This window comes from Panthera uncia (genome assembly GCF_023721935.1).
Source record: "Panthera uncia isolate 11264 chromosome A1 unlocalized genomic scaffold, Puncia_PCG_1.0 HiC_scaffold_16, whole genome shotgun sequence".
Taxonomy (NCBI): domain Eukaryota; kingdom Metazoa; phylum Chordata; class Mammalia; order Carnivora; family Felidae; genus Panthera; species Panthera uncia.
In genome coordinates this window covers 77,568,333-77,593,359 of record NW_026057576.1, presented here as the reverse complement: position 1 = coordinate 77,593,359, position 25,027 = coordinate 77,568,333, and the positions used below count along the sequence as shown (strand labels likewise).

Genomic DNA, 25,027 nt, shown 5'->3' with positions numbered 1-25,027 from the left:
ACTTACATAGAAATTTAGTATGATAAATATGCCCTGTGTTAACTGTTACGTTGCAGGGAACCTCGTGACTTCATATGTAATTATGATTTAAGGTAATGTAGAAACAATTGATAATATGAATATATATTATACAATTTGAGACGATGCTCAGTGGATTGCTTCAAAGTGAAGTTATATTCATAGTTTTCTTAGCTGTGTTTAGATTAAAAACTAAAATCTTTAATAACAGAAGCTTTGATTATGAAATACAGAGTCATAAAATAAATGATTAAATCACTTGTCATTTATTGAAATAATGAATAATTAGAAGTTGACCTCTTTAACGACTTATTTTTTAAACTATAGTCTAATCGATCCTGAACATTTTATTACTAAGATGTTAGTTTTCTTCATTTCAGTGAATAGCTTAATCCTTTGAGCCAATAAATATTTATCGTAAATAATATCTTTTTTTTAATAGGTGTCTTTTTAAAATGAGAACCTTTTATTTATAATTCTGTCCTTGGTTACAGGACCCTCGAGTGTCTCTTTTCCACCAAGTGTGACTGAGCACAGCCTCGAGTGCCAGTCTGTTTTTCCTTCTCAGTATAAGAGCCTCTCCCTCGAGACCCTGCATTATGGTGATCTCCCTTGCCTGAACCTTCAGATGGTTTTTAGAAGAAATATTTAGCCTGAGCCACCTAGCCAAAAGCGATTCTTAAAATTCTAAGTCTTTGGCCTGGAGACAGAGCACACAAGTAATCATTATTTATTGCTGTTATTTATGTGGTTATTTAGTTTAACATCTGGATAAATTGCCAGTTTTGCTAGTAAGCTAATTTGTAAATTGCTTTTTGATATCTGTTTTGCACATTAAACTATAAAGTTTAACACTGTTAGCCTACCAACAAATAACAGTTTGTGTCCCCCAAATTATGGTACTTAGATCTATTTTACTTGTTTCCTATAATGCTCCTCATGGTAAAGAGTAGTCGTGGCAAATAAAATGCCTTTTGTTTGTTTGGTTTTTTAAAAGACAATCAGGGGGACAGTATTAATTTACTTACCTAAAGTTACTTATGTTTTTTCCAGTTCAGAATGGGCCAGGTTCTTAATTCTTCATACTACATGCTATGATATTTAGGAGATGATATAAACTTTTCCTTTTCCTGCGAATAGATTAAAAGCTGTCTCATGTCAGTATTTTGTCACACTTGGTGGTAATTATTAATTTTGTTATTAATTCCTACTTTTTTTTTTTTTTTTTTTTTTTTATGTATCAGCTGCATAAAGGGGCCAAAGTCTTAAGTTGCTGCTTTTTTGGTCATTGGGTAGATAATGGTGAGGGCAAGCGTACCAGGCGTCTGTGGCTAGAATGGTTTGTTCTATAACTTACTTGTCAATATAGGCCGCATCTGTAAGATAACGCATGTCAGCTGCTGTGCATCGTGTGTTACATTTTCTAGCACCACACGTGAGTATGTTGATGGAGTTTTGTTTTTTTTCCTTCTCTTATTTTACATCTTGAGTTTTGGTGCCAAGTTTTCTTTTTCTCGTGAGGTTTTGTTATCTGGCTTAGATGATGGTCATTGTTATTTGCCACTGTTTACGTCCAAAAAGAAAAATAACGTGGGAGTAAGTGGCAGTTCTGTGAGCACACTACGTGTGTGTGGACTTTAAATTACCAGCATCTCTGCAGATTGTCCTCAGCCCCATCCTCCTCCAGTACGTCAGGTGTGGGGTGTCCATATGTCAGTTACTTGTCCCTGTCCCCAGCCTTGCTTACCTGACAGTTGACTTTGTCTTGCAGGCCAAACCTGAACGCTGCCCACACGGAGGGCATGTGAACAGTCACTGCCCCATTTTCCTTTTCGACACTCAAATAAGTAATAGTGTAAGATTAAGTCTTCATGTGATTTTGGAGACAGACTTGAAAACTTGCTGACTGCCTGCGGATAATTAAGGATACCTTCTTACTGCTGACGTTGTAAACTGACATTTCAAGCCTTGGATTATCTTTACTTTCAGTATTTTGGCACCAGTGTTTTCTTGAGAGGTAAAGTGGAAAACCTTTCTGCGTCAACCACATATTGAGATAGCTTTTTTCCTGCCTCTGAGTAGACCTGAAGGGACTCCGCGGGACTTCGAGTGCATCTAGATGTGCTTGGGTCTCAGGCACGTTTGCTGGTCCTTTCCATGCCACGACATACGGGCACTAGTGTGTAATTAGGTCATGGCAGGGTCTCCGTGGCTTTGGATAAGAGAGCGTTTCCGGGGAGGCCACTGATTCCATGGTGACCAGACCTTCTAATGGGCTACATATATTTTAACTTAATTGTTTTGATCCCAAGAGGAACTTAACTGTGGTCATCAGATAACTGGAGAAGCACCAATAGCCTTATGTAAGCAAGTTCAGTGACTCACTGTAAAAAAATCTCTCTTGCCTAATTTAGAAAACAGGCACAGTCGGCTGTAGGAACAAAAGTCTGCACTGTGGTCTTGATAGGTTTTTGTTTAATGTTACAAAAACTGTATACATACTACCGAACTTCCAGACGTCCTTAACTGAAATTCAGTTGGTTTAGTTTGGCTCCAAAGTGGTGGTCATATCTATGACCCAGCCTGCGTCCTTGCCCGTAGAGCCCTGTCTGGAAGCAGAATTCCCCTTAGGGCATTTGCGTGTGATGAGCAGATTGGATGTTCCTTGTGGCAAGTTTGTTTGCAACTCTTGCCCAGAATTATTTTATTAGCCATTCATTCATGTTTGAAATTTGTGGTTTCTTTTCATTTGTTCACTTACTTGCCCTTAAGAATAACAGTCTATGAAATTTACCGGAATTGGAACTCTGAATTAGTTTCTGATTTTGTATCCTCTGCATTCCAGTCCTGCTCCCCTCCTGCTCTTGCCTCCCCTAGCTCATTGTCCCTGCGGTCAACTGGTCTGATCTTGCTCTCTGCTGGCTCTTTCCCCTTTTGCTGAGGTGCTACAGACACCGTGGAGGAAATCCTTCCTGAGATGGCTCCTGCCAGACGGGAGCAGAGGTGGACTGACAGTATTGTAGAGTTGTCGACAGACTTAGTTTAGAAGTTTGATTAATCTCATAATACCTTGACTAGCACCTAGATTTTGATAATTGTGTAATTACTGCCTTTATAAATAGTGCCTTCAAATAACCGATGATGTCTATAGCCAAAGATCTTTTTCCTTTGCTAAATTATAGTGGGAGCATATTAAGTTAATTTTATCTGACTCTTTGAATGATGCTCTCATCCTTTAATGTATGGAAACAATTGGGATTCAGTTGCAGTATAAAACTATCCTCAGTAATATTGACCTTGAAATGAAAACTTGGCACCAAATTTATTCAGGTAAATACTTTAAAAAAGTTTCTTCCTATTGTTACTTGAAGACTATATTTAAGAAAGTCTTCAAAATTTAAGAGTTTGGATACCAAAGGGTTAAAAATACACATGTTTTTCTTTTGCTGAAGAAATTTTAGATGTTTGCTAATGTTGTCTGTACAAATGGACATTTAGTGATGCTTTTTTTTATCTTTTTTTTTTTTTTTTTTTTTTAACGATTCCATGTATTTGCTTATTTCCATCTAGGAATAGTTACTAATGTATTTGAGATACAGCATACCAAATTTTAAAGTAACCAGAATCGTGAGTTAACGGTTTTAGTCCGTACTGTTAAACTTTTGCTGAACTGTTGGCATATTTAAATTGGCTCCATGCTACACAGTGTACTTACTAGCGGTAATTCAGGAGGCAGTGCTGGGGAGCGGCAGCTCTTGGTCAATCAAGGTGGTCACACGCCAGTGGCTTACGCTCAGTACATGTGCTTCTGCACCTCATGTATGTATATGTATTTTTAATCCAAATGTTGCCTGCAAATATTTTAAGTTTCCTGTGTTATGAACCATTGCCCGTTTTAAATCACAAAGAAGGTTCTGAATCTGTAAAAACTACGCGTGTCAATGTTTTCCAGCTACGTAATTCGAATTGACTTGATTTTTCAAGTAACCCTAGAAAGGGGGAGCACTCCATATAGAAACCACTGAAACTGCCACAGGGGCCTCTCCGAAAACCTTACGGTTGTGGCAGTGAGCGCTCAGTGTGGCCTCCTCTCTCCACACGAGGCATATGTTGAGGTATTTGTTGCGGTGATTGGTTTTCATGCTAATCTAGGAACTCAGACATAGACTCTGTAGATTTGCATGCTCTGCTTACCCTAATTTATGATACCTACCTTTTATTTGTAACTAACAATAGTTAAGTTGAGATCAGAATTTTAACAGAAATACTATTTATATAAAAATTGTGGTTATTTTTGTATTGTCACATGGCATTAACAAAAAGAAAACATCCTGAAGGTGATGTGACAGCTCAGATTCTAAAAATTCTATTTCAGTGATTTCCTGATCCGTGGTTTTTCAAATTAAAGCGAAAACTGTTGTTGCTAGAACGGCTTCTCGTACATTCCCATGGTGTGACACTGTAAGTGGAAAATAGACGGAGGACCAGCTGGCAGCAGGGTGGAGTTTTTTTTTTAAATGCTTTGGGGAGACATCCTTCAGTACAGTAAGTGTTAATATTCCGTTCAGAACTTTACTGCAGGAAATACGGTCTCCAAGCATTTACCTCTTAAGTTCAGTAGAGTTTAAAAAAATAGCACTTTATTTTGCCAGTTACTCAGCAGAACAAATAATTCACAGTGAAGATTATTTGATGTCTTTCGTATTTCTGTGTTGCGATTTTAAACGAGTACCAGGACCCCCCTACCCCCCACCCCCACCCCGGGAGGAAACCGGTGGCCTGCTCAAAGATCGCTTTTCACGGTCGCGGTGAGCGTCACAGGAACCAGAATCTGCAGGTTCAGGCACTGTTGGCATGGCTGCCGTAAGAAATTGTAGCAGACTGGTCTCACCAGCCTAAAAATCCGGTTCTGTCCACTCTTTTTAAAAGGAAATTAACTTTGAAAGTTCAACAAACTGACCCAGTTTGAGCATCAAGTTGATTGATGTCTCATTTTTCAAATCTCTGCCCATTTTCGGAGATTTTTCAACTGGAATCAGAGGGTGAATGGAGAGCTTTTAGAATGACATTACAGCATGTCCACAGGGGTTCTTGTCTGCAGAAATGGACAGAGGTGAATTTTAGGTCACACGTCATCTACGTTCACCCAAGTGCATCAACGTGGAGATGCCAAGAGTGTGTGTTGTTTTCAAGATGAGGCTAACAGTAACGTGTGCTTTCAGGACCACCCCAGTTTTCATGCAGAATACAGCTTTTGAGAGTATATTTAAATAATTTTCCAGATACTGGTACTTTCCCTCTGGACTAGCGTGTGTAGACAGCAGTTCTGATTAACATCTGTATCAGTGCCTCACTTGAGCTTGTTAGGGGGTCAGCAGTGCACATGGCTATATAGCCCCACGTGGCCTGAACACCTGTGGACCAGAGGGGGAAGGCTTGGCTTTCAAGAGAGCATGGGATCAGACCCAGTGCTGCACTGGGAGGTGAGAGTAGCCACCTGCCAGCTTGCAGTCCCGGTCCATGCCTGGCTTGCACTGACAGTCAGGAACATAGCAGAGAGAGCTTAGGTGGAGTACCTACATGACCTTGCAACACAGAGGTTTAAAGGCTCGGTGAATTGGTGGTACATTTGAACCAGGATTACTGTTTCAACTCTTAAAACATCAAACTTAAAACATGCTTGAACAAGTGGGAAAGCATATATGAAGAAAGGATTTGAAGACATGAGCCTCTTTCGTTAAAATTTCAGGCCGTGAGAACTCTTCCATTTAGTGTTCATTTATTCTAGTCTTCGATGGAAACCCCATGTGGGTTCCAGCCTCTGTAGGACATGTGAAAGTTCCCTCTGTTTATGAAACTATGAAAAATGGTTGCGGAATTCAGACTTACAGAGACAGTTTTCGTCTCCTTCATAGTAAGCATATTGCCTGATCGCAAGACACCAGAACATCTAACAAAACACTCAGATGGAGTAGGAATGATGGTCTTACTTCTTTCCACATGCTCTCTTGGGCTTTCACATGCTTTTAAAGTTTCCCTTTAACATTTTGTGGTGTAATCAATTTGGCAACTTTTTTAAAAAAAGTTTTTTTGTTTGTTTGGATAGTACATAAAATTACTGGAAAGACAGCTTTGAGGAACGAACACATGGTCAGACGTGTTTTATAAAAATAGGGGACTAGTTAGTAGTACCGTCCACTGGTCAGATGTTAACTCAGCGGGTCTACCGTGCTGCTGGTTTTTGTATGGCCCGTAAACTAAGAATGATTTTTACATTCTTAAATGGTTGAACAAAAATCAGGAGAAGAACCATTTTTCTGTGACAAGTTAAATTTATATGAAATTCTCATTTTAATGTCGACCAGCGAAATTTCACTGGAACGTAGACGTGCTCTACTGTGTACGTATCGTTCGAGGCTGCTTTCAGGCCACGAGGACAGGCCTGAGTGGTTGTGAGCAAGGGTGTGGCCTGTGGAGCCTGCAGTATTTACCGTCCAGCCATTTCTAGAGAAAGCGCCTGCCCAGGATCAGGGAGCCCGAGTTCCTTCCCAGGCAGTTTGTGTAATGTGCGCTCTGCCGTGGAGAAGCCACGCTCTTAAATGTAAGCAGAGCAGGATCAGGGACTTGAACATTTGACAGAGTACAGAATGGAAGAGTGAAGGCAGATAAACGGGATTCTGTTGTGTACCAGACTCAGGTATAAACGGACCCTTTTGCCCAAGAGGAGTATAAATGCTGTTAAATCATGTGTTGTATACATTCAGTCCTTGGTAACAGAAGGAATATACAGTTGACCCTCAAACTGTGCACGTTCGTTCATATGTGGATTTGTTTTTGATAAATACAGTACATACTGTACATGTATTTTCCTTACGATTTCCTTAATAACATTGTGTTTTTTTCTGGCTTTATGGTAGGAATACAATACATCATACGTATAACATACAGAATAAGAGTTCATCAACTCTTGGTGTTTTCAGTAAGGCTTCTGGACAACAGTAGGCTATCAGTAGTTAAATTCTGGGCGAGTCAGAGTTAGTGTGAGTTTTCCACTGCACCGGGGCGGGGGGGGTGGTGGGCGGGAGGCACCCCATTCCCTCATTGTCCAAGGGTCTGCTGTAGTTGGAATCTTCTGTAGCTCAGTGGGAACAAAGTAAAGATGGTGAACGTCCCCATTTCTGGTAATACCATAGGGATCTTGCCAAAGTTGTTCTCTCCCGGTTAGTTCTTCCACAGTCACCGTGTGTCCCAGGTTCTGTCCTTACATCTTCTAGCACGTCTTCTCTCCCTTTCACATCACTCTGACTCCTGGCCCCACAGAAGCGTGTGCGGAACCAGCATCAGTCCAGACCCGTGGCTGCTCGTTCTTCCCTGCTTGGTCCGCACGTGGGGAGCACATGGCGTGAGTTGGCTACGGTCCTTTTGAGTTTTGAAGGTGATCCCTCCTGCCATCTGGAAACGTGGTGTGCGAGCGAGTGACTGTGTTTGCGGTGGAGGAGATCGTGCCTTCCTGCTCAGGTCTCCGTGCGCTCCTGCTCTCAGGCGTCTGCAGGCTCCGTGGTCTCCTCTCTGGATGTTGGTGCTGATTTGTCGCTTACTTGTGTTAAGGTTGTTTCCTGGGAAAGCAGTAAGCTCTCTGTTCTAACCCCAGTCCAGCCTGGTGTTGTGTTTCTGAGAGGAAAGTGAAGCCCTTGAGTGTGTCTGGGAAGTTGTTCTCTTCAGCAACTGGAGTCGTCTCCTTAAGCGTCTCCACTTTCCTCGGTGAAGTCCCGGGTGGCGAATGAACCATCCAGAAACTCGTGTGCTTTTCTTCCTCACTCGGATCTTTCCTGCCGACGTCCTCTGTCCTGATTTCAGGCAGCAGCTTCTCATTTCCGTTTATGATTTTGGAGAGCAAGTCTGTGTTTCTTTACAGGAGTGATCATTTTATAAACTTCGGCGTATGTTCTCTAGGCCTACGTTTTTTCACATTTTGAGGAGTTAGATGTTTCCTTCCATGTAGCTACCTATTCTGTTCCCATTTTTGAAGGAGTAGACCTTTTCGGACTCTCTGCACTTGGGATAGCTCCTAGAGATGAAATACACCGTTGCAGAAAACCATCCAACCACACACTCATTTTAACATCAATAACATGATGTCAAAAACCAAGCGTCTGATCATTTTATGTGTGTGAGATTAACGTAACCACACTGTCCATTCTTCGGCGTTTCTTTTCTATTGAATTCATATATTAAAGATAATACCAAATTGTAGAATAGCACTCATCAGAATTTACAGCCGTGAAATCAGGAAGTCAGTTTTAGTCCCCGTTAGTCCTGCACACAACTGCCTTACACACTTTTCAGAAAACATTGCTGGTTCTGGGATTCTCGAGTCTTGTGTCTTTTATTTCTGTTCAACCCAAGTTTGGGCTTTCTCCTTTCTTCAAACTGTAACACGTTTCTTTATCTTATGCTTTAGAGTGGAGACAGGTTAATGATTCCAAAATAGACAGATTTTTTTCATTCCTGAGGTTGGAGCTCTGGGAGTATGATGGCTGGAAGTATGGGTACAAGGCTCGGTGGGAACCCCTGTGCGTCCCGGATCTGTGGTTTTCACTCTGGTGTCTCTGCACGGATGTTAGCCCGGGAAGCAAGCCTCACGCATCTGGTCTGCCTGTACCGGGCCCGTGGCCTCGCTCTGTGGAGGAGTAGGCGGTGTGGGGCCTCTGTTGTGTTCGTCGGCCTGTTTCACTCGTTCACAGGTTGACTTCACAGAGCGCGTGTTTTTCTGGTCTTTCGGGGGAACCTCAACAGGGAGTTGCTTTTGTTCCTCTCATATTTATTCTTTCCTAATTGAGCTTCACAGGTGGTTCCTTCCTGTTTGTGTCATTGAGATTGTTCACATGACGCTCTGCCACCACTTCGTACTTGAGTCTGATGGGAGCTGCTGTGGAAAATCCCCCCTCCGCCGTGAGAGATGCCGCGGGCGCTTCGGAGGGCCTTCCACCGGGAGGCCCGTGCACGTGTTGTGGGGTGCTCCAGGCAGGGCCAGAAACCGACCTGAAACACACGGGAACTTAGCACTTCACGTCTCCGGCCGCGCGGAGAAGTGATTTTAACGTCAGGACAGCCTTCTAAACTTCCACTTACAGTGTCACACGTTAGCATAAAATCTGGCTTGTCAGTGCACTGTTTTGAGAGAGCCGATTGTTACGAATGCCATGGACAATTTCAGTACATGTTTGTTTGTTATGATTTTACTGAAGCTAAAGGAATGGATTATTAAACTTAAGTGCAGATAATATAGAATTCTGCTTCAGGGTAAGTCTGAAGTTGGCATAAATTTAGGTTCTTCAGACTGACATAAAAAATGATTTTGAGAAGTTGAATAGGAAGATGCCTTTTTAAAGTTTAGCGTATTGATTTTGAAATGCCTATCTCCCAAATCGTGCTTCATAATCAGACGTGCTTAAGAGAGAAGTTAGTTACGCAGCCGGGGCGAGGAGCTCCCTGTAAGGGAGCCTCGCCGTAAGTGTATTTTCTCGCTGCCCTGTGAGGTAGTCAGGTCGGCAGGGGCAGAGAGCAGGCGAGGACGCCGACGGGGTGTAACTCAGTGTTTTGTGTCACACAGCCTGAGGAACGCCAGTGGCCTGACCGCAGCAGACATTGCCCACACCCAGGGTTTCCAAGAGTGCACCCAGTTTCTCTCGAACCTGCAGAATTGTCATCTGAACCGTTTCTATAATAATGGCACCTTAAATGGGGGCCAGCAGAACATATTTCCTAATCATACTAGTGTGGGAGCACATCGCAAGAGATGCTTGGAAGACCCGGAACCCTTTGGAGTAAAGAAGGCTAGGACCGAAGGTGAGACCCCTTGGTGGGCGAGGGGGGCAGACGCTCCTGCTTTCTGTAACACGTTTTCTTTTTTACGGCCGGAAGCGCCTTCCAGATGAGACCTTCACTTGAGGGGCAGTGTGCCCCGAGGGTCCTGGTGCAGTGGTGGTGATTTTCCCAGGAGCGGATGAGAGGGAATGTCGACAGCCCAGGTGTGGATGTGCCGGTGTAACTTTCTGCACACCCAGGCCCACCTGCCATGAGTTAGAAAGATTTTTCTCGTTTCTTGTACCTGTTTGAAATATAACTATTAAAAAAATCTGCCACTGTGCCTGATTTTTTTTTTTATTTCCTGTGAATGTTCCTGAGCTTGTGACTGACATTGTTGGTCTGGGTGCAAAACACAGTTTGACGTCTGGGCAGGTAGAGGTTTGCCCCCCTGCCTCACCCGTGCTGTGCCCTGGCCACAGCCGGTCCCCACGCCCCACAGGGTGGTGTGTGTGTCACAGCAAGACCTGGGGTGTCAGGTGGACGGTGAGGAGAAGTCTCTAAGGTAAGTTATTTTAGTTGTAAGTATTCTCCCACCTTTTTGTCTTCAGATAACTCTGGTGGAATTTGCAAATAAGCAGTCACCCAGTCTCTGGGAGATGAAAACCCTCCCCTTGGTCTAGAAAACAAAATTGTGTGTAGATTCCTGCCTATAAGATATCTCACAAGACAGATTCATAGCTTGGTAAGAATATTTAATGAACTTAGAGATTTAGAGACGGCAACGAAAAGTAGTCACCTTGAAATTATGAACTTAGATAAGATTTGCTGAGCAGAAATGCAAAGTTGTGCCCTTTGACTGAGAACAGATCACCTCTCCAGGGTAGTATGAGGAACCCTGAGTGGCCGGAGGTCTGCATTGACTAAATTTGGTGTGGGTCAGCATATGATCCTGTACCTTTTTAGTTGAACTGGACTGTGTTCAGATGAAAACAGGTTTGGTTTTGGGGTTTTTTTGTTTTTTTTTTGTTTTTTTTACTATAAAGCTGATAAAGTTGTATTATCTACTTTTAAATGCTTATCGTGAATTCTGTGATTTTTTTTTTGTAGGAATGAATGCATGAACCTAAATGTTTTACCAAATTCGTAACTTTTATAATTATACATGCTTTCTAGAAAGGTGCTAGAACAGTCCTAAGCACAACAGGAAGGTGTGTCTAAACTTGAGAAGTGGTTTTAATGGTGAAGTGTTGTCCAGTATTGTCATTCATTTGTGCCACATCCCAATATTCTTTCTAATGTATTTTAAAGGCCCTTTAAGAGCAACCGCTTTTTAAATATAGTCCTTTTCATTCTATTAAATGCCTGGTTTAATATTTTGGAATGATATAAAGTGTTAGCTTCATTGTGCCCTCAAGCGAGAGTCATGTAGGATAAATCTTAAATTCTGTTTAGTACCTAAGGACATCACTTAACATTCTAATAAGGCTCAGAAATGTACCTGAGGAGTTCGTAAAACCAGTGTCAGGGTTTTTGGGTCAGTTGAATTGGCCGGTATCTCATTGTTGAAGTATCCTGAAAAGACTTTCCAGGGTTCCTGGAACTTGAATTTAAGTTTCCTAAACCTTGTTTCCAAACACGGATTGGGTTTGAAGAATCATGCGATGTTCAGGAGCTTTTATTTCCCTCTTCCAGACACGGACTTGTTTTGCTTGACCAGGGTTAGGGGCTCACATTTTGCCCACCAAACTCCCCGTGCGGCTTTCCCGAACTGCCCGTTCCTGCTCAGCCGGGTGCCAGCTCGGAGGCAGACGCGGCCGGAGCCTGGTGCTTCGGGGATACGGCCCCACAGTCGGGCTCTGCTGCACACACCCGAAGTGGTCCTGTTCTGTCACCACCACAGGAGAAATCTCAGCTCGACTCCAGATGCCCTGACTTCGCCGCTCCTCTCGAGTGTGCTCAGCTGTGTGCTGAGCCGTATCGCAGTTCCGTGCACCTGGTGCTTGGGACACCGCAGCCCTGCAAGCGCTGGTGGTCCTGAGGAGGGCCCACGTGTCACTTGAGCATGTGTGTGCATGGATTTCTGTCCGGAGCACAGGCAGGTGCCTCCATCCCATGCCATCCCCTGCCCGTCTTTCCTCTGAGGGAAGAGATGAGGTTTTTTTCATTTTATCGTTACATACTCACTGTGAGCGGGGGTGTCTCCACTACTAAAGATGTTTCCCCAGCCGCCTGGATTTTCTAAGTGAGGTTCTTTTTGCCTTCGGTAGCTATATCGCCATTTCCATTCTTTGATCGGGTTTTAGTATGCAATTCAAGATATGTTCAAGTTACTTTTCATTTAATTTCTGGCGTCTTGTTTTGATTTGCTCTTTAAATGTGTGAGCTTAAATTTTTGCTCACTCTGAATTATTCATTTTGTAGACAAGTTTTTGATTTTCATGCCAGAGTAAAAATAAGTATTTTTTTCCATATGCAATACATGATATAAAATGCCTTTTTGAATAACTTCACATGTAAAAGTATTTAAAAGAGTTTAAAATTGTCTCTCTCCCTCTCCCCCCCCCCCCCCCAGTATAAGTTTGGCTGCTGCTTTTTTTATTTTTCTTTTTTCTTTTTTTTTTTTAAATAGGTGCCAGGAATATCTTTTCTGTATAAATGCATAGCTTGGACCTTATTAATAAAACTCAGTCCATTCCGTCTTTCTACAGCTTAAGAATTTCACATACTTGTGTTTTGGTGTGCAATCTATGTTCATAAAAGCAGGTACTTCCAGAAATTTTTCTGGCTTAGCCAGCTTTTAAAGATGTGCCTTGTAAATTTTATTTTTTAACTTTTTTTTTTAACTTTGGAATCCTGAGTCTGAAAGTTCTCTACTCTTCTCCACAGAAAGTAGCCTCTGTCTCTGCTTTCAATAAACAATTTTCAAGTATTTTAAGGTTATTGGTGTGGTTTTCCCTTGGAAATTACCGATGGAAAAGGACTTGAAGGGTTAAGAATGCCTCAGCCTTTCCATGTGGCCACATAAACTGCCCTGTGGGAACAAGTGCACAAAGGTGGTCCCAGGGGAGGTGCCCAGCTTCCACCGTTGACGCCAGTGTCTACTGCTCAGGGCACAGACCTGGTGGACGCGGCCGTGAACTATGGAGGGCGAAGTAAAATCCAAAGTCATTTAAACAGCTGATTTCGATTAAAAGTATTTGGCCTTAGAAGGGATTTTATTCATTTGGGGTTGTATTAAGGAAGCATCAGTATGTAAGTGGGTTTTGAGGTGTTCCCCCTGCCCCATTTATCAGCCATTCGCCCAAGATGGAGTGACAGATGGCCTTCAGTTACAGCTGCTCTAACGGTTCAGGTTTGTTAGCATTTCTGTTAATCTTCAGGAATAACATTCAGTACAGTTTCTCAGATGTGTGTAGTCCTCGGAAACTCGGCCAAACTCACCAGGGAGACTGGTTGGAAAAGAACGCCAGTCCCATCCGGGAGAGAAGCTTCCACCTTGTTTTAATCAGGAAGTGTTTTGGGTGCAATCCCGGAGTCTGAGTTGGGCAAGGCGGTGTGAGTTATACACTGGCCCAGTAGCCCAGGATTCTATAATTGGAAACCGTTGCCATAGGAAGTAGGCCGTGGTGATACCAGATCTCTTCAGGGTTTTGTTTTTTAATCAAAGATATATTACTGATTTTAGAATCTCATAATGTATTAAGTAGTTTATAAAAATACCTTTTAGGGAGAGTGTCTACAGTACTATGACTCAGTTTAAAATTAGCAATGAGGGGGTCCCTTCGCTGGGTCAGTCAGCATGTGACTCTTGATCTCAGGGTCGTGAGTTCAAGGCCTGCACTGGGTGTGGAGCCTAGTTTAAAAAAAATCAGCAATGAGAGGTTTCTCAGTACACTCATGCCCAGGGTGTATTTGACATTGAAGAATCTCCACCTTTTCTTAATTGTCTGTCTGGACCACACTTAAAGAGGGGCAGCAGGGAAAGGAGAGGGTGTGATTTGTTACATGTTACATGATACATCTAAGTGATTCAAGCCTGAGATTCAGGAAATCAAATGCCTCCCCAGGAGTAAATCTAATTTGCTTCCTCGTTTGATTCTGTGTGTCCTGTACATACACATGACATCAGGTGTGCTAAGCGTCCTCATGTTTGCAGAGAAGGACTACTTGTCTTCCGTTGTTTGACCAGAGGAGAACACTGGTTTGAATAACAGGTGATTGTTTCATCTTAGTCCCTAAAGACTTCGTGTCATGTACCTGCAATGTGAATGAGTCCCACTTCGACACCAGGAGGTTTCTGTGATGCGCACTGTCCCGAATTCAGGCCTCCCGAGCCGCAGCTGTGGCAGGAACCAGCGGGACTCCGTCCTGGCGCACCTTCAGAACTGTCTCTTCTCATGCACCTTCCCTTCCCTGTCCTTTTAACAAAATCCCAAGTCCCACCTCAGTGTTTCCAGAACCATCACTGCTGCTCCATGCCCTTGACATCTCCGCTCCCCTGCCCTCCTGACTTTCCCCCAGGGCCTGACTTGGGGCCACGGCAGGAGCTAAAGTCCTATGAAGGGTCACCTCACAGTAGAACCACCCTCACTTTGGCGTTAGTACTGCTCTGATGTTAATAGCACCTTTCTTTGAGTAAAATGTGCTCTGTAGTGGAATCAAGAATAGTTCTGATTAATTAGGGCTGGTGGGAAACTACCAAGGGGACATTTCCTTCCTGGCTTTGTTAAAGGGGCACTGATGGCTTCCCTGGTGGTCAGAGCTCCTGGTTCCAAGGGGAAGACCGCAGCGGGGTGAGGTGGACCTGGGACCCCCCCAGCACTGGCACCTGAAAGATGCACAGAGGAAGGAGATCACTAGTCCATGCCCTGCCCCCAACCTCACTGAAGTCCGTTGTGTGAACAGCTTGGCAGTATTTGCACATCAGGTGGTCTCACCTGTGTGGAAGGTGTCAGGGTTAGCACCCCACTAGTCAGCTGGGGCACTTACATAACAATTTTTTTTTTTTTTTTTGAGAGAGAGAGTGGGGAGGGGAGGGGCAGAGAGAGAGGGAGACACAGGATCCGAAGCAGGCTCCAGGCTCCGAGCTGTCAGCACAGAGCCCAACGCGGGGCTCGAACTCATGACCTGATCATGACCTCAGCTGAAGTCAGACGCTTAACCGACTGAGCCCCCCCCCCCCCCCGGAAGCCCTCACATCTTAGAAGCATGTGACTGTACAGATTGGTTTTTGCCTTTTAAGAGATTTCTCTGCTTTTAAAGTTAAGCCAGGTTAGGCTTATTTTTGTGAGCCCTGGGTAAGTCCTCCAGTGCCCTTGGCAATTGAAATCTTGTTTTTGGTGGCGTCCAGCTGGCTCAGTCAGTGGAGCGTGGACGCTTGATCTCAGGCTTGTTGGGTTCGAGCCCCATGTTGGGCATAGAGCTTTTAAAAATAATAAAAAATAAATCTAGTTTTTGTGTACATGTCCTACATGTCTGTACAGGTGGCATGCTGGTTGCACAGTAAGTGTGCACCTTCCTGACTTGACAGCCAGCACAGCAGCCAGCTTCCTCGATGGCACGGTTTCTGTAATGCAGCAGATAGGTGTTGCCTGGTTTCCAAAAGCAAAGTATAGTATCTTTCCCATGTTTTCAAATGGCTTGGTCATAAAATAAATCTGTAGTTTTAGAGCCTTGCTAAGAACTGGCTTTAGGGATTTTAGATGGAAGTACAAAGGCAGGTTTCTGTGTTCAGTGGTCACACTTGGTTAGGACTTGCTTCTGCAGGAAGGAAGCAGGGAGGGTTTATTTTGAGTGAAGCCTAGCCAGTTTTCTGTCACAACTGTTCAACATCTAACATGTTCTAGAATCTTCTCAAATGCCTGCTTTGACCAAGTAAAAGGTAAGGACATTTTTTAATAAAATGTTCAGTAAGTTTTTTCCTTTTAACTGTGGAGGTCAGTAGGAAAATGGAAGGGAGTCTCTTCTTTTCCAAAGTGTAAATAAGATCAAAATGGGTAACTTGGAAAGAAGACGTTTTGTTTTTTCTGAAATTTCTGTAAATCCACCTTTCTCAGATACAATGTGGAATATCTCATCGGTTCCTCTGGCAAAGACAAAGTGGGTACATGTGGGAGAAAAGAGTGAAGTCAGATCCAGTGCTCTTAAAATTCTGAGAGGCCAATATTAATATCATGGTTTCTAAAATACAGTTTTAAAAAGTAAATTGCAAGTTTAATGCCTTCCTCTGAGTGATTAATCACTTCCTACTTAGAGGTGCTAGAAATAAATGAAGTATAAAATAGTACTACCCAGGGTTCTAGGCCAGCCGGATTATCAGCCAAGGAGTTAAAAATCCTTGCAGACATTCTACGGGAACAATGCACTACAAAGATTGCCTGTCTGTAGAGAATGAAAATTCTAGGCTGGCTGCATCGGCACCTGCTGCCCACATTAAAGAGTTCCTTGACTACTAAAATATGCAAGCCCTTGGTCTGTTTCATTTTTCTCCTGCCGTGTTAATGAGGTACTATCAGCATTCACAAAGTGACGCCTGTGATTTGGGACCTTTGCTGAGTAGTCCCTAGTGCGGAGCCTGGGTCTCAGGTTCAGGGAGTCGTTTCTGCTGTGAAGTGGCATCGGGCCCTGGCCCCTCCCCTTGGACGCAGTTTTCCCTCGGATGTCCCCAGACTCCTTTGCCAGCGGCCCTTCTGGCCCCCTAGTGGCAGGTGTGCCCTCGTGTCCCACTCCACTTTACAGCCGGTCTCATCGGAGGGAATTCTCCCGGCTTCATTACTGACTACTCTACTTACTATGGAGACTTTTTGTTGGATTGCTGTGTCGGAGCCATTCCAGGCTAGCCCGTGGGCTTCATGCACTGAGACGGGCGCTCTTCCAGGCCCTGGGCTTAGGGGATGAGGAGACAAATTTCCCTGCTTTTATGAAGCACTGTTGTTTGGTTGGTTGGGGTTTTTTTTCTTTTTTTTGTTTTGTTTTGTTTTGTCCTCTGTCAGTTTTGTTTTTTTCTTTTAAACCTGCTTTTCAGAAATCTGAAGTTGTACAGATAGCCTAGCTGTCACTTTTCCGGAGGGACTCTGGCCCCTGAATTATGAAGAGCGGACATTACAAGTATGCATACCAAAAGCTGTGTTGTATCCCAGTGGAATCTTCCTTCCTGTTTGCAAGGACACTTGTGGCTTTGCCGTGCTGGCCCGCACAGTTCTCCTCCAGCCACCTGAGCACCTGCCTGACTTCTCAGGCGTAGGAGAGGAAGGGGCAGAGCCCGCCGACTGCACACTCCTCATCCCCCAAGTAACTAGCTGAGGTTTCCCTGAAGGTCATGAGGACTTACTTGGTCAACTTGCACCCCGGATGCCCGGGCCACCCACCCGGCTTTTGAAGGTGGCCTGTTTACCGCTGATTTCCTGAAAGTACCTTGTTTCACAGTGAAGGTAGAGCCTTGCCTGTCGCTGACGTAGGCCCTTAGAGGAGGAAGGAAAGCTCTCAGTGGGAAAGACTGAAACCCACCGTTTAACGCCTCAGGTTTTTGCCCAGCTACACAAACCACACTGTGCACTTTCTGTTTTCCCCACATACTCACCACTCAGAATGTGTGCCTCTTTCATGAAGACCATACATTATTATCTTTGGTCTCCACAGTTTGGGTTAGGGTTAGTAAGAATCTAGACGTGGCATGCTCATTCCTGTTTTGTTTTTTTTTTTAATGTTTATTCATTTTTGAGAGACAGAGTGTGAGCAGGGAAGAGGCAGAGAACAGAGGGAGAGAGAGAACCCCAAGCAGGCTCTAGGCTCTGAGCTGTCAGCAGAGTCTGACACGGGGCTCCAACCCACAGAAGGCAAGATCATGATGGAGCCAAGGTCAGACACTTAACTGACTGAGCCACCCAGGGGCCTTGATGCTCATTTCTTTCTTTTTTTTTTTTTTTAATGTTCATTTTTGAGAGAGTGTGAGCAGGGGAGGGCCAGAGAGAGAGGGAGACACAGATTCCAAAGCAGGTTCCAGGCTCCGAGCTGACAGTACAGAGCCCAACGCGGGGCTCAAACCCACGAACCACGAGATCATGACCTGAGCCGAAGTCACATGCTTGACCAGCTGAGCCCCCCAGGCGCCCTGATGCTCATTCCTGTTATGTATATTGAAAATGACTCATGTGCCTCTAGAATTAGTAATTAGAGCTGCAGAGTTCATGTCAGTTTTTAAATGTTTATTTGAAAGAAATATTTAGTTCTGAAAGTTACTGTTTGTTATATATCCTTGGACTCAATAATTCTCAGTATTTCTCTGACTAAAGAACCAGAAATGGACACAGAGCTGTGTCTATAAGGATGTTGATTATGGTGTTCATGACAGGAAAGAAAGCTGAAGCAAAGCCAGACAGCGGTGGGGATTTGGTGGTGGGTGAATTATAACACAGCCATGCAGTGGATGACTATTCGACGTTAATGAATTCTTTTGAACTTAGGTGATGAGATGCGTTCATGCCATGGTAAATGAATAAAAAGGCAAGGCATAAAAGTGACTTTGGGGTCCATTTTTATAACAGCACATACTTATGAAGACTAGAAAGCCAAATGTCCAGTGACCGTGACTGTTCCTGTTGACGGTGTTCCTAGGGGAAGTGTGCGCAAAGGCGATACTTGGAGGAGACATGATTGAACGTGCACGCTAGTTTTTCTCCAAGACACAGGGAATGATCATTTTCTGAGGAATGTGCATTTGTAACTTCCGCTCCAAATGTCTTGGAACTAAGACTCTTAAGGTTTGTTTCCAGTTTTATCGTGTGTTGGTGCACAGGCCTGTGCCTCACCAGGACACTATTGAGTCTTGACTTTAACCTCATTTTCTGCTACTGAAATTAGTGATTTTCGTTTTGAAATTTGAAGATAGTTTTAATGGTTGATGCTATTCAAGAATTATCTTAGTATTTATGAAACACAACTGAAAGAACATTTGGGGGCATAATAGAATATGCTGACCTTAAAAACCTATTTAGAAACATCTCTGGGTTGTACACCTGTTGTATTTTGTCCAGGTGACAGTCTTAAAGGAGAATTTGTACCATCGCGCGTACGTAGGATGAGTACCTGGAATCCCGTGACTTTTCATTGAAACCACACACTTGAGGAGATGTTCTTTATTATGGAAAAGGGGCTTTCCCGGGAGTGTACTTGATTTATCAGCCGTCTGTGGATCACCAAGTTGTTGGCAGTTTCACAGCAGCTAGTGCTCTTGAGGCAACAGGATTATCTTGAAGGCTCTTAGGTCTGGGGATCTAAAATCGCCTTTGTGTTCTGTGCAGCTCAGAGCTCGGACTACTGCGTGCCGCTGGAGAATGGCGAGACGGAAGACGATGCGGACAGAATGCTCGTCGACAGAGAGTATGCTGCTGTAACAGGTGGGGGTGGACAGTTTCCTGTTAGCTGCGGCAACAGCCCCATGGTCGAAGACACCACACAGCAGGAGGGTGGTTCTGTCGGACCAAAAGAAATAGAAATATATACTGTGTCCGCAATGCAGACCCCTTGTCGTTGCAAGAACCAGTATGCATATTATTTCTAACATGAGTTTCTCTCACAACGTTTGCACTCTGTTGTCCAGCATTTTAAAGAATGTTCTGCCGTGTGCATATCTTGGGCGAGTTTGTAGACAACAAGGATACGAGTGTTTTGGGTGCACGTTGTATAGCTGTGAAAGCTGTTAAGTGCAATCTTCCTACTTTGATTTGAAACTTTTGCTTAACGTGCCTTGTTTAATTCTCCTGGGTTTTGCATGCGTCCCTTTCTGACATGTGACCTTTGGGTGAACGCACCGGACGGCTGTCCGTTGCCGGTAATCTCAGCAGGATAAAGGGCGGGGAGCGTGACCCGCTGTAGACAAGGAGCTCCAGCCGACACGTGGTTCTCACTCGTGACCGGTCACGCCGCTGTGGACTCTCCTGCTCGCCGCTCCCGGTCGCTCTGGCTTCTGGGGCGTCGCTGAACACCGCGCCTCACGAAGCACGTTTTGCGTGCCCAGAGTGTTAACATGTTCAAACGGTTGATAGTCATTTTCAGTTTTTAAAAGTCAAAGCCTGCATTTCTTTTTAGCATTTAGAATCTCTCGAGATTTATCCTTTCAGTTAACACTTTGCTCTGCCATTCTTCAGGTGACCCTGAAAACACGTTAGCTGTTTCCTCCTGTGTTGATACGTTTAGAAGGAGATACTGGTTGGTTGCTTGGTTGGTTTTTAAGGCTTTGTTAGTGTATCTCTGTGCTAAATTCTTCAGCGGGGTAGGAGATTATATGTACGGTTTCCCAGACGTACGTGAAGAAATCATTTGTTTACTAAAATGAGAGGGAAATGTGCACATCTTTCTAGAAACGTACAGGGTTGTTACGGGTGGATTCGCCTTTTTGCCAAAGAATTCAGTGGGTAGATTTTCTAAGGGAAATTTTGATTGGATAACACATTTAAAGACTTTGGCCAAAGACGAATAACAAAACTCAAAGCTCTTCAAAAATAAATAAATAAATGGCATTGCTACATGCTTTTAAAAAGGCAGGAGTAATCACTCTTTACTCTTCACGCACTAATTCCCTGGGTTTTCGGGCTGAACTTAATGCCGGGCTTAGGTGTAGATTGAAAAGGCCACGCTTCGTTTCAAGCCCAGCTCATCCAGCGGAGCAGATGCCACATTTCCCCTCAGCTTACGGCATTGTGTGCCGGCACACACACAGGGTACTGGGCTGCCAGGGATCCCCCACGGTGGGTGGGCAGACGGGGAGCAGGAGCGCGGGCCCCAAGGGGCGCCTGGAGCCAAGTGAGGATGGCCAGCAGGACACGGTCCCGGCCATGCGGGGGTCACAGCTCAGCCAGTCTCTGGGATACCTGCTATTTTCAGGCTCAGTTTTATTAGATACTCCATGACGACGTGAGGTTATCAGCTGGCCTCGATTTTGAGATTGCATAATGGAGCTAATTTACACTAACTGGGCACCGAAGAGAAACAACACACACGCATGCACGCACACACACACACACACACACACACACACACACGGGGAACACTACATGGGAACAGTGCGTCTGGGTAACTTGGATTTCCAAGGTCATGCTCGTTTACCTTTTCAGGTCCAGTCACCTGGAAATGTACTATCCATCTTTGTGAAAAGTGCATCGTTATTTGTCCTAATCACTGTCAAGGTTGCCATCATAGTCGGGAGTTTGACCACCCAGGAAACGTTGTCTATATTTTTGAAAAATAACTGATATAAATGTTTCTCTGGGAATATCTTGTTTCATTTCTTTTTATTAGGTTCTTGAGACACTTGTTCTCTGGCCTTGAGTGTTTACTAAATGGAAAAGCTGCCATTTAATTTGAAAAAAAAAATAATCCCTTATCCTCTGAAGAATTTATAGCAGTTTCCAAACTATGATTATCACTTAAATTGCCAGAAAAATGGATGGTTAATGGAATGTTTGGAAGGTGTTTTTGTTCACTGAACAAGCCGTGATCTTTTTGTTGGCGGGAAGATTTGTGGATCACACAGAAGCCTGGTGTCCAGACGCCAGTCAGAGGCGCACAGATGGCAGGTGGCGCAGCGGACAGCAAGCCCTGCTGGGGGGCAGAGACGCGTCCTCGCTGGGAAGGCAGTGGGACTCCTCTCCTCTGTATTTAATACCTTTCTTTAATAGCCCAGACCACTGAGATTAAATTCAGTGTCACAAGCAAGACCTGATCGTAGATGATCCTCTGTGCTGTTGAGCGAATCCCCACGAACACAAATGGTAGTCTTGAGTCTCCTCGTACCGAAAAATACCTCGTACTGGCTCTTCCCGTGGGTCCGCACGTGTTGTGACTGACTCTTCCCCCCTCCCCCCATAAGGCATCCTCCTCTTAATGGATGTCTAAACAATCAACGTTTTTCCACCGTAAGTGATTTTTTACAGCAGTCCAATTAGGCGAAGCCTTGGACCCCGTTGTCCCTGTAAATGCTGAACTTGGAGGAGCCCGCCAGTCGGTGCCAATGTGCCGCTGGCCCCAGGGCGGACGCGGGAAAACACTTAGCGACTCGTTCTCTCGTCGCCGCTCTGCGCTGTGCCTGCGCCGCCGTGTGGCATCTCGCAGAAGTGCCAGGTGGATGCGAGTGGCGCTAAGATGTGACCTCTTGCGTCCGCCTCCCCGGCTTGAGAGGCGGGCGGCCTCTACGGAGCTCTGCGTCCCAGGAGCTGCCCCAGGCCCGGCTTCACGGACCCTTCTCTTTTTCCCTTAAGAGCTGCAGAGGTGTGGGGTTTTATTTTAGCTCCGTGGAAATCCTTCCATTTAGTTCTGCTGGACTTTTTTCTCGGGTGATTTTTAAAACTTCTTTCTGAAAGTAGTCTTAAAATGAGAACAGGTTTTTTTTTTTTTTGACAGCTTTTCAGTACTGCTGGTATTTTTCGTGCCGTGTTATTTGTCAGCTTAGGTTTTTAAACTCAGCTACTCGATGCTACTGAAATTCATAAATGTTTCCTATCTTACCAGGCAAGTGGCACTGTTGTGTTCTGTTTTTAAATCTGCCAGTGCACAGTTTTCTACTTCGGCGAAGGAACCGGTCTGTTTGAGAGAAAAAACAAAAGCTAAATAAACCCTTTACAATTGTAGCAGCAGTGAAACATTTTTTGCACTTTCTCCTTCCCCCCCTGGTTCTGAATTTTGGTGACAGGTGTATTTCTTAATGCAGATGTGAAAAACAGTAGCTCCGTGTCGAATACATTGACAAACGGATGTGCCATCAATGGACACTTGGACTTCCCCTCCACGACACAGCTCAGTGGGATGGAAAGCAGGAATGACCAGTGCTTGACAGGATCTAATGGAATTAGCAACGGATTAGTGCCAGGACGGCCTTTTCCGAGTAGTCAGGGTTCTGTTTGTATTAATGGGACCGAGGAACCGGAAAAGACCGTGAGCGTTAACTCAGAGATGTGTGGCTCTCTGCACCTGAACGGGAGTCCGAGTAGCTGCGTAGCTAATAGACCTTCGTGGGTGGAGGACATCGATGAGAGTCTGCACTATGGGCACTACCATGGCTTTGGGGACACTGCCGAAAGCATCCCCGAGCTCCACAGCGTGGCAGAGCACCCTGGCTCCGCGAAGGGGGGAGACAGACACGGCAGTGGCGCCCTGGGGGCCATGCACCTGTACCACGGCTCTTAAGAGACGCACTCGCCCCCACCCCCCTGCAGCAGCCAGCTCAGTACTGAAGTGGCATCGATTTGAGGGAATGCTGCAACTTGTACTATTTTTTTATACTTTAGCTTTCTGGAAAAAATAAGCTTTTATTGGAAAAGTTCCTCCCGAGTCCCTATTGTATGCACGCGTGGGGCTTATTAAGTGCATAGCTGTTTCTTTCACAGGATGGTGAGCCTCTTCTGGAGTTTAATTTTTCTCCCGCCAGCCGCAGTGTTTTCTTTTGAATACCGTCACCTTAATTGCCATTATTCCTTCAGTCAAATTAAATTATATCTGATCAGCATAAATTGGGGCCAGAAAATGAGGTGCCTGGTGATTCAACTCCTTGCACATAGTGATTTTGAAGAGCTTGCTTTTACTCTTTCCTGTAGAATTTGTGACAGAAGACAGCTCTTTCCCTATGCAAAGTATAGCCTTACAAAGATTTCTTGAAGAGAATGTTTGATTTTTCAGTCTTTTCATGGAAACTTTGCGACTTGCCATGTGGTGAGGTCTTGCTTAGAGCCACACGTAGTGGTTCGGGGGTGTGAGCGGCCCCTTCTTTAAAGCCGTGGCTCCCTGCCCTGGATTTCATTGAAAATACGTGCAGCCCGGGACTGACCTATGATATTATTCCACATTTCTTGCTTTGTCTCTACACCTTTTACCACAGATAACGGTTTCCTTTATAGGTAGTGGAAATTACTCTTTGTAGGAACTGCCAGGTCAGAATGTTTAACTGACTTTTTGACTTACATTTTCTTTTTTCCTCGTTTTTGTTTTTTGGGGTTTTCTGCTTTAAAATGTATACCACTATGTATATCCAGTCAACTGAGAGAATTTCGGATCTCTCTTAATAAAACTGCACTAAGTTTATGGTTTTATAGAAATTAGCTTTTGTTTAGGCAACTAGTGGTCACACTGTGCAAATATTGTAATGAATTTTTACTTTTCTGATTTTTGTAATAAAAATTGGTGAAGATCGAGAAAATGTCAGATGAACAAACCAATGTTCTAAGAGTGTAACTAACATGTTGTTTTTAAACTGTTCTTTACAAATTGAATAAAAAACTCTCACACTCGAGTTGTTCCTACGGTGTTCTTTCTTTCCAAGGTGTGAGGGCCTGTAGGGCGCATCTGTGCAGGAAACAGGAAGGGAGGTTCAAGTTCAGTATTGCCTTTTATTTTGCTTGTAAGATTTTACTTTACTCCCCTGATCCTGCCCATGTAGTTATTTCTTACCACTGTTTGATTTGTTAACATGTGTGCTTTGGTTGTATGGATACTTGATCTCACTAGTTGGCTCTTAGGGGTCTAAATTGCTGTCAGCTAACAGTAATGTCCCTGCGTGCTTATTTTCATAAAAGACAGCAACCCAAGAGGCTCCTGGGCGGCTCAGTCGGTTAAGTGTCCGACTTCAGCTCAGGTCATGATCTCTCAGTTCACGAGTTCGAGCCATCTGTCGGGCTCTGTGCTGACAGAGCCTGGAGCCTGCTTCCGATTCTGTGTCTCCCTCTCTCTCTGACCCTCCCTCATTCATATCTGTCTCTCTCTGTCTCAAAAATAAAATAAAACATTAAAAAAACTGAAACAGGAGTGGTAAAGTGAGTGGAGACAAAGCTCAAACAAGTCTGGATGCGAGCTGATATTGACACTGGGTATGTAAATGTTCATTGTTCTGTGTACTTTGTATATATTTGGGGGAATTTTTTTTTAATTTTTAATTTTATTATTATTTTTTATAATTTACATCCAAGTGAGCATATAGTGCAACAATGATTTCAAGAGTAGATTCCTTAGTGCCCCTCCCCCATTTAGGCCCTCCCCTCTCCCACAACCCCTCCAGCAACCCTCAGTTTGTTCTCTATATTTATGAGTCTCTTGTGTTTTATCCCCCTCCCTGTTTTTATATTATTTTTGCTTCCCTTCCCTTATGTTCATCTGTTTGGATCTTGAAGTCCTCATATGAGTGAAGTCATATATGATTTTTGTCTTTCACTGACTA

General features: G+C 44.2%; 1 protein-coding gene and 1 long non-coding RNA gene across 2 annotated transcripts in view; one reads left to right on the top strand and one right to left on the bottom strand.

Moving 5' to 3' along the window:
* ANKRD10 (ankyrin repeat domain 10) overlaps window positions 1–24,106 on the top strand; it is a 32,783-nt gene extending 8,677 nt beyond the window's left edge. The window contains exons 4-6 of the mRNA XM_049647228.1: window positions 9,632–9,867; window positions 19,128–19,223; window positions 22,532–24,106. Of these exons, the coding sequence (XP_049503185.1) occupies window positions 9,632–9,867; window positions 19,128–19,223; window positions 22,532–23,007 (808 nt within the window). The 3' untranslated portion in view covers window positions 23,008–24,106. The remainder of the gene's footprint in view (window positions 1–9,631; window positions 9,868–19,127; window positions 19,224–22,531) is intronic.
* LOC125933966 (uncharacterized) lies at window positions 1,416–4,287 on the bottom strand. Its single transcript, XR_007461172.1, has 2 exons — window positions 3,336–4,287; window positions 1,416–1,502 (listed from the first exon to the last, which is right to left on the bottom strand). It is a non-coding gene; the product is annotated as an uncharacterized LOC125933966 (long non-coding RNA).
* Window positions 24,107–25,027: the final 921 nt, after the last annotated feature.